This window comes from Lolium perenne, chromosome 2 (genome assembly GCF_019359855.2).
Source record: "Lolium perenne isolate Kyuss_39 chromosome 2, Kyuss_2.0, whole genome shotgun sequence".
Classification (NCBI taxonomy): Eukaryota; Viridiplantae; Streptophyta; class Magnoliopsida; order Poales; family Poaceae; genus Lolium; species Lolium perenne.
The window spans coordinates 187,430,127-187,440,141 of NC_067245.2; the positions used below are offsets into that span (position 1 = coordinate 187,430,127).

General features: G+C 44.6%; 1 protein-coding gene across 1 annotated transcript; it reads left to right on the top strand.

The window, feature by feature from the left end:
• The first annotated feature begins 1,722 nt into the window (after positions 1 to 1,722).
• LOC127334152 (uncharacterized) lies at positions 1,723 to 2,854 on the top strand. The gene is made up of 2 exons (XM_051360575.1): positions 1,723 to 2,321; positions 2,491 to 2,854. Exons 1-2 carry the CDS (start codon positions 1,878 to 1,880, stop codon positions 2,641 to 2,643), a joined length of 597 nt encoding a protein of 198 aa, XP_051216535.1. The 5' UTR covers positions 1,723 to 1,877; the 3' UTR covers positions 2,644 to 2,854.
• Positions 2,855 to 10,015: the final 7,161 nt, after the last annotated feature.

Sequence of the window (10,015 nt, forward strand, 5' to 3'; positions counted from 1 at the left end):
ATGCAATATTCTTGTTCCATGAGTAGTCGAGAAGTCTTCTTTAGACGCAATATTTTTATTCCCTGAGTACATGAGTGCAAAATTCTTTATTTGTTTTTTACTTGCGTATATAAGATTATCTTCAAATAAAAATCTAAATTAGTCTACTAGTCCATCATTCTTATCGTTGTGAGTAGTTTGTTAGACTGTTCCTAGTGGGAGTAACATAGCTAGTAACATCACACATCTCAATGCATTCTAGTGACATGGCATGCTAATAAATGAAGAAAGAGAGTGGGGTGGTAACTAGCTATGTTACCATAACATCAGAAACCTCAAGGCAAGATGAGTCTACAACATAATAAATGATACAATGCATGACACCACATATAAGTTACTACCCAATATGAAGGTAGTAACCTAGACTAGTAACATGATATATGTTACTAGCCTAAGTTACTCCCCACTATGATCAGTCTTAGCACTGGCGGATCCAACCGACCCTAAGCTTAGGTGCGTGCCAAGGCTTCCAACCGACGGCACAATTTTTTGATGAAAATTTAACTGGACTTACGGTGTGCCCGAACATGGAAATTTCATCATGTCTCCCGCTGTTTGTTAGGAAACGAGATTAGACATGTCCGTCCACCCTAACTGACAACACGAATCCAGTAAAGAAGTCAACGCTACAAGTGTTGCACACTATTTTTCTACTGACACTATTCATTTCTTACATTAAAGTATGTCGATTGACTGACTAATGGTACACGATAGATACATGCAGTATACCAAAACCGCACTTGAATGTTTGCAGACAAAGGTTCGGTGTCGCATGTGCATACGCATCCGGCGCAGCGGTGTCCAACCTTTTTGCGTCTGCGCATAGGGCGCTCTTCAACAGTGCACCGAACCAGCAGGTTCCTGTTTCTATTTTTAGTACCACCTCGACAATTTAGAAAGATGCATATACCGGTTTAAATACCCCATTGTTGTCCATCCTTGTACGAAGCCAACTGATCGAACGCAGGAGGATCGATGAAGGCGAGCTAGCGCGAGGGTGTACTTACTAGACGGGCCGGCATCCCCGCCACCGGCCCATCCCAGCGATTCTTGCGCGAAAGGAGCGATGTGTGGCGCGCGGGCGCCAGGGAGGACGACCCCCACGGAGGGATGCCCTTTTGTTGTGTACATACGGGCTGGGCCGTAACTCGGAATCAGCATTTGTGTAGGCCGGTTAACTGCATCTAGAATGGGCTGGGTTGTATTTTGCTTGGTAGCCCATCTCCTTCCCTAACCCCTAAGAAAAGGTGATCCCATGTCTGCTGCAAAAAGAAGAAGAAAATATAAAAGGAACTGGTAGCGCGTGTATGAGGAACAGGAAGAAGACGACGAGCTAGCGTAGCATTCATGTATGTGTCCATGATGTTACTTATTCATTCCCCAGTTAGTTATTGTTACTCCGTACATGTTCATGGGTCCTTGATTCGAGTCTAACAAACATGCTTACATGTTCTCCGGACAAAAGTTACAGCTTTCCTACATTACTAAATTTTCCATCCATATGAAGCCCTCCCTCGTGCGTCTTGTCTGCGCTGCGGTCCAGTCCCGGCGCACGGCCGGCAAGCAGGTGTCTATGTGCGCATCATCCATCCGCCGCGTTAATGTCAACGACACTTCCACTGCTCCACACGTCCCAGTGCGCCTAACCCTCCTCCCTCCGCCATTATATAACACCACCACCAACCGCGCTCCCGGCCGCCCTCCATGGCTCCGCTCCTCACTTCCACTCTACCAAGCTAACACTACATGTCTACATTCTTCTTCTTCTTCTAGCCACCTTCCATTGCATACGAAGCTAGCTGAAGCCTGTCTTCAGGTTCACACACGCCAATTAGCTGATGGAGGAATCCATCAGTAGCTCTTCTAGGAGTAGGACCGCCGGCGCTTCCTTCTTCTACCGCGACGTCCACTGCTGCTACCCATCCGTCGACGGGCCTCGTGCAGCAGCGGAGGCCTCCGAGGACAGCGGTTGGACGGCCTACTTTTACGACGACGAAGACGGCGACAGATACCTGCAGTTGCAGGCCTCCCAAGAGGAGCCAGCGGCGCCGGCGCTCCCGGCTCCGAGGAAGAAGAAGAAGGCGAACCGGCACGGCCATGGACACGGCGATCGCGCTTCCGCTTCCACGGTGTCCACCGCTAGCAAGGCCAAGGCCAGGAAGAAGAAGGAAGTCCCCAAGGAGGAGAAGAAGAGGCCTCGCTGGGAATCAGCTGATGAAGACCCTCTGCAAGACACCGCCTCCTCCATGCCTGCAAATGCAACTCCTCAGCTGCAGCTGCAGGTATGTAATAATCCATTAATTCCTGCCCATGCATATGATCTCATTACTAATCAGTTCATGCTCCTCTCTCGTGAGTCCTGAACTAACGAATCAATGCTAGTCATCTCTCTCTCTCTCTCTCTCTCTGAGTAATGTTCATCACTCATCTGCTTTCATGTGCATCATGCAGGATGGTTGGCAAATTGCTGGCTGTTACGATCAGCAGAGATCATCAGACACAGCGCTGCAGTGGATCCCTCCAGGAGACGCACATGGATTACCGGGACAGGCCACCAGATGCAGAGAAGAGGGGATTGCATCATGCTTAATTAGTCCCTCCTAAACTGTTTGTGGAGCAGCACAGTCTCCAGTGAACTGGAGACCACACTGCTCACCATTTAGTTGTACTTCCTTCTTCGTCCATCACTATCTGCACCTTGTGCGTCAAGTCCTCAACTAATCTCATGCATGCGATGAGCCATGTCACTGTGTATGTGTGCAATAACTAATGATCATGGTCCGCGTTGTAGCGTGTGCCAGTTTGACAATTTCTACTACTAGTATGGATGGATCCGAGCTTGCTGACAATTTGTTGCTGATTACCCTAACTGATTTCACAGCAGGCAGAGAGGTCAGTAAACAATCTTGTTAAGCGGAATTGGCACGGAAGTACACGATGTGTCTTTTATCATCATGATGAAACCATCAAACATTTATTCTTCCAGTGCCAGTTTGCGAGATCTATATGGTCAGTCATCCAAGTAGCGTCTACCTTGTATCCGCCGACTAGTGTCGCTAATGTCTTTGGCAATTGGCTTCATGGTATTAACTCAAGGTTTAAAATGCTTCTTAGGATGGGGGCGCTAGCAGTTATCTGTGCGCTCTGGCTATGTAGAAATGACAAGATCTTTAATGACAAAAATTGTTCTTTGTTGCAGGTCATCTACAGATGCACAGGTATTCTTCGTTCGTGGTTACCTCTTCAGCGTGTGGAGAACCGAGATCTATTTACGGAGGTCTGCACACGGTTGGAGGATACGGCGAGGGATACTTTTTCCCTACATGGGTGGCAGCATAGTCTACGGATAGTAGCTCCTCCCACATCTTAGACGTCATATGATTCATCGTTTCGATATGTATTTCGCCTTTTTATTTTTGTAACTCTGGACTCTTGAGACAACAAACGGCTGTGTGCATCCTGGTTATGCAGAGGCTGGATGTAATTGCTTCTTGAAGTAATAAAGCATCCTTTATCAAAAAAAAAAGAGGTCAGTAAACGGTCTATCTATACATATAACTAGACTGCAAATACATTCCACGGACAACCGGACGCCTTGAGCTGTTGAGCAAATTAACATGGAACACATAGTACTCATGCTTAAAGTTGCACGATCGAAAGAGTATTAACAGAAATGCTCTTTCATCTTCTTCTATCTCTCTCTTGATTGATGTGTGCGTCTTAGCTGTGTAGAGACTGGGTGTTGGACTCGTGTGCTCATATCGCCTCGATACGAACTCTTCGGTTTAACTAAAACGAGTCCTTTGTTGAAAAAAGAATGCTAACAAATGACGGGTGTCGAAGCATTATGACTGCGTCATGACTTGGGATCATCAAAATAGAGGAAGTTCAACCCCACGCTTTCTAGCTAAAACTTTAACATTTTGAAACCGAGGTAGTACTACACGTGTGTCTAGAGCGGTTAATAAGTTGACATTGTGTAAATATTAGAGTGCCTGCTAATTTTGAACAGATCGTCCATATATGTATTCGTGCTTGCATGCAAGCATGAACCTCGAACCAAGTAGCATTCCACAAGGGTGAATAGGCCTCTTGACTTCGTCAACTCCCTTTGTCGGCTAAGAAAATTCAATCCTTCCGTCTCAAAACATGTTGGGTACAATTTATAAATTTTATTTAAAGTCAATCTTTATAAAGTTTGACCAATTAATGATAACAAATTATCAGTATCATGAAATGTATATAATATGAAAATATATTTCATCATTATTCTAACAACATTGATATCATATTGTAGAAATCGATATATTTTGTTATATAATTGGTTAATATTTATAAATTTTACTTTGACTAGACGTATATGCAATATATTTTGTAATGCAGGGAGTGTTATAAGAGTAATTTTGCACACATAGCTTTAGGAATCCGCCATTTCTAGAGGCTTTCTAACCAAAAAAAAAAAAGGTGACTCTTGAGTCGATAAAAAAAACTCCATCTCTACAAGGGTTAGGCCAATACATATTGTTTGGAACATGCCATGCAGATAGTCATGTGATGATGATATTTCTTTATGCATGTATTCATGAATTATTTGTAATGTCCTTGAACATCATCAATGATATGTATCATCAAGTACATGCATGACTTAGTTGTGAGACTATATACTGTATGATGATGATTCTAATGGTCCCTAAAAAATGGTCCCGGCCTAGTAAATAAGATTAATGTGGGGATACATGTTTGTAGACTAGTGTTATGATTCAGACTCGCCACTATTCAATATGGGATGGAAACAGCTGAGTGAGACAGATCTACTGTGTGACGCAATGAGAGGTTTATCATTTATTAGTCTCGAGTATAAATGTATAATGTGTATATGCCATGTCCTAGACTTGAGGTCTTCGCATCTCGAGTCACCTAAACTTAGCATTATATACGGTACTCCCTCAGTTCTCTATTACTTCCCGCAAAAATTTGGATGTATGTGCGACAATTAATATGAAATGGAGGGACTAGTCTATAAATTGTTTTGTTGATCCAGTATCTATTGCATTCGATAGGCTAAAGTTTTTTTAGACGTTAAACATGGAAAGTGTATATGGTAATTGTTAGTCTACACAAGTACACATATAGAGATTCCAGGAAGATTATTGTATGGGGCCGGGTGGAAGCATGTACTGCTGCACACACATGCATATATGAATATATGATGCATGGTACTAAGCGGCTGCCCATACAAATGGACCACTGCATGTCAGATGATGCAGCTAAGCTAATTACAACTAGCTAGCTAGCTGCAAGACCGTTCGTGCACGTCTGCACACGTACTGGGCGCCACGGCCTGGATCGATGGATCGATCGATCGATCCAAGCATGCAGGATGCATGTGGGCATAGGTAGCCGGTTGCAAGCAAACGAGCATGCATGCATGCATGTATATGTAGCTATAGGTTAGGTTAGGAGACTAGACGATCTACGGAGTACCTTGGATTGGTATAGAAGTTAGCTAGCAAGCTGCATTGACGTTCGATCCATATATGTACATGATCTCATCGTGGACATACACATGCATACTCCCTAAGTTACATAATTCTGGTGACACTTTTAGTTTAAATTTGAGTTAGTACTATGACAAGAATTATGGAATTGAGAGAGCACTGGCGTACATGCATCGGCACATGAGTGGATCCGAGACGCACGTGGAGCCATCGACCACCAAAATAAGAAGAAACCCAGAATTCTAGATGAAACGATTAAATTAAGGGATAAGTCAACCATATTAGAAGAGAAACAGAGCAAGAGAAAAACCCTAGCGCCGCCTCCATCTTCGCCTCTTGCATAGGTTGGTTCCCCCTTCTCCGTTCGGCCTAGCCGGTGTCAGGAGAGATGGGGAACCCGGTCTATGTGTGAAGTTTTTAATAAAAATAGTCTTTTCTAAAATTTGGTCGGCGTCTTCTTTTTGGCATCCGTCTCAATGAAGACGACATCGTCTATAATAAGTGATCTACGCCCCTTTCGTTCGACGACGAGATATCCTTCACGACGTCAACAATTGTGATGGAAGATTACAATTTTCTAGGTATGGGGCTTCGGATCTTGCTTCGTCGAGCTGTTTTTGCATCTTTTCTCATGGTCTGCGAGGAGCGTTGTTCTCGCAATATTTGCCCTGACTGCTACATCGTCGACAACAGCGATTCGTACTCTCGGCTCTCAACGACGTTGACCAGGTTATTCGGTTGCTTTTCCGTGGCACGCTGGTGTTGGTACTCTTGTCTATGTTGATTGACTACTTCAAATGCTTCGCGCATGCATATAGCATTAGCATTGCGCTCAAGTTAAAATGATGGGGAGCCTTCGTTAGTATCTACAGGTTTGTTATTCGGTATCTACGTGTGGTTGACTTCAGAATAGGGCAAGATTATGTCATGAAATAAGAAATAGTTTGAAGACCTTGAAGATTTGGTTGTTTCTTTTAGGCTCTATTTTGTAATTTTAGCTTGTGTATCTCTACCATGTACTATAAATATATATGATATTGATTGTCAAAAAAGTGAGATTGGTGAAATTGTCGCAAAAAAAATTGATGCACACAGACGTTATGCGTAGTACTCCCACTTTTTTGCGAAAACTCTACTAATTTATTAATAATCATCAACAGTAGTAAAAAATAGATATAAAGGTTAATAAAAAAATATAAAGTCACCCAGACCATAGTACTCCTACTTAGATGTAGCCGTGTACCGACCTACATATGGATGGGTTGACTGCATGCACACGTGCATCCTGCATCAGCAGGCAATTGCAATCATATATATACATCCAGCAGAGACAGCACCCGGGCGAGTGATGGACAGGCTCCGGCGAGACAGAGGGGGACTGAATGGCCATACGCAACATGCATGGCTAGACTATATACTGTACATTATTTAGGCTGAGCGCAGCCAGCACAGGTAGGCACCCACGCATGCGTGCCTTGTCTACGACCGAAAGGGCCGTGCGTGCGGTGCATCTATTCGATCATGTGATCATGTCCTGTGATGATTATCAAGTTTGGTTCATGCACCACGCTTCCTACTAGTATTCTTCCGCATTCTTGGTTGATATAGTGCATCGCTAGACATTGCAAACAAGGAAATAATGCTAACGTATACCACCAAACAGAACCATAGCTATCAAGAGTGTAGAGACATGATATGCAAACAACAACCGTGTGCTCAACTGAAGGTTGTAGAGTCATTGTATTAACGGAATTGCTAATTCTCATGCGTTTGAGATTTAGTAATCTCAATCAACTCCTTAGCTAATGGGTTTGCATCGTGATTGATGTTGATATGACCATTATAAGTGGATTGCAAGTGAGATAGTCTTAGTTACAGATGATATTCATAGTTGCAAATGGGTTGCAACTAAAAAAAACATATCTACACGGTTGAATTTGCTTCAAGATTCATATTGGCCTATGAGTTACACATAAGTTGCAACTAGATTTTAACTGAGACTCGATGATTGAGATTTAGTTAAGTAGACTAAGATTTAGACGTGCCCTTGTATTAATTTCATTTGAAACCGGGCGCATCAGGTTTATATTTCTACCTTAATTGATAGTCTGAGAACTAAGTTTTAGTAATTTCACAAAAATAAATCCTAATATGAAATAAATAGTACTCTATGTTCCGAACTATAAAATATTTTAAATGTTTCAAGATGAGTACGTATGGACTGGAATTAGCACGCATAAAATGCCTCTAGATACATACGATTTAAAAAAGGTGTGACTAATTCTAAATCAGTTAGGAATTAAGCTAATTTTTAGTCAGTGATGTCATCAAATCGCAACTTATGTTGCTTCGCAACTTATGTTGCAAGCACGAATCACGAAGCAATCTAATGGTTTGGGTCATTTGCAACTTATGTTGTAACTTATAACTAGCACGAATCACGTGACAATTCAACGGTAGATTCTCCATCTAAGTTGTAGCCTCATTTGTTGCCATAAAAATCTCATTTGCAACTCATATTTCACTCGTGGTAGCACAATCACGGTTCAATCTTATGGTTTAGAAGTCAACTTAAAACTAAGCTAATTCTCCAATTCTCAAGCGACTGAGAGTTAGCAAATCCATTTAGAAAATGCTCACGTCTTATAATTTGGAACGGAAATAGTATGATGGATGAGATCCACATGCTAGTCGTTGTTACATGACTGCAGCTTGCCAGCAAAGAAGCAAACGGTTAAATGCGCGGGTCGGGGACAAGGGCAGAGGAGGCGCCTCTGATGCGTCTCAATCAATCATCCACGTACACTGTCTACGTGTGCAATGCCCATGAAACGCAAATCCGTCCCCACGCTACCTATGCTAACCTTTTCCAACACCAGTACATACACGGCCTGCGTATTTTGACTTGTGCCAGAGCAAAAGCTTTGGCGCCCGTGCTAGATTGCAATGTTTGTTTTCATATCTCCATATGATTGGCTGCGACGGCATGATTACCAGGGCAGACGTCTGATTAGGGCATCTCCAACAACGCAAACGGGTTCCGTTCGGCCGAGCGGAGCGACGCAAAATGATGGAACCATTCTCACCGACGCAAACTTGGCCAAAATATGCGTCTCGGATCCGTCTCTGCGGACGTTGCACGGACCCGCAAAATGTCCGCTCATATCTGGTGGACGTTTCATCGGGCCCGTCTGGCAGCGACCCTGACTTGATGCGTCTTCTCAGGCGCGGCAGCCACTGGCGCTGCTGCATCGCTTCGGTAGTCTGTGCCACATTAATGGCGATGTCTCGCCTGCCGAGCGGCTGCCGCCCACCTCCGCCAACGCAGTAATGGCGATGCCACGCGTCCCGCGACCGTTGCCTGCCTCTGGCCTATATAAAGAAGGCGTGCGCTCTTCTTCCTCATCCACTCCTCCACACAAACAATAGCCGCCACAAGCTCTACCGTAGCACCGCCTAGCTCTTCCTGGGACGGAGCCAGTCCCGCGAGGAAGTCCATGGAGGGTCCTGGTGGTCCGCGAGGCGGTCGAGGCCGCGGGCCTGGGCCGCTGAGGTGGAGCAGCTACGGCCCGACGTCCGCCGTCGCCTGCGCTCTCCTCGTCTTCGCATGAGGAGCGCCGCTTCGAGTTCCTCCTCTGCATCGACGACGACCCCCTCGGCATCAAGCGGCTCCCGGACAAGTTCACCGAGTTTTTCGATGGCGTCGAGCCGGCCCAGTTGCAGCTACGGGAGGCCAGCTGCAACTTCTGTCGGTGGCCTATCGAGGTTTTGTTCGTCGAGCAGGGCAAGATGTACCTGCACATGGGGTAGGACAAGTTCGCCGCGACCTCGCGCTCGAGCCCGGTGCCAGCTCACCTTCATCTACGAGGGGGGGGGGGGCGGCGAGATGATCGTCAAGGTGTTCGACGACACTACCTGCCGCAGGTACTACCACACCGGTGAGTCCGCTCGGACACCGACAGTTAAAACTGTTAGTGTTCTTTCTTTGCAGCGAATATAGCCACGAGCAAATTGAAGCCACTAGTGGTGGGCTATAATTATCAGCTTGATTTTCCAGTTTAGGTGATTGAGTGTGCCTTTCCTTATTTTTCAATGTTTTAATTTGTGACAACCATGGTTCAAACTATGTATTAGTTTGTGTAAACCATGTTCCCAATTATTATGTATTAGTTTGTGTAAAACCATGTTTGTGTAATGTTTGGAACTATGTTTATAAATGGAGAAGAGAAAAAAAAAACAAGTAGAGAAAAAAATGCACCATCCCGCTAGAGCCACCCAGGCGTAAACAAACGCACGGACAAAAAAAAGGTCATTTTGACGGACGCGGGCGTATAATTTAGACGTCCGAAATGTGTCGCCCCGTTGAAGATGCCCTTACCCAACGCATTGCATTTTCTTGTTCACAAACAAAGCTACGTGACTATGCCAGTTCCCAGTAGTTAGTTGGGTCCTTAAACTTAAGAGTACAAGGCCAAACA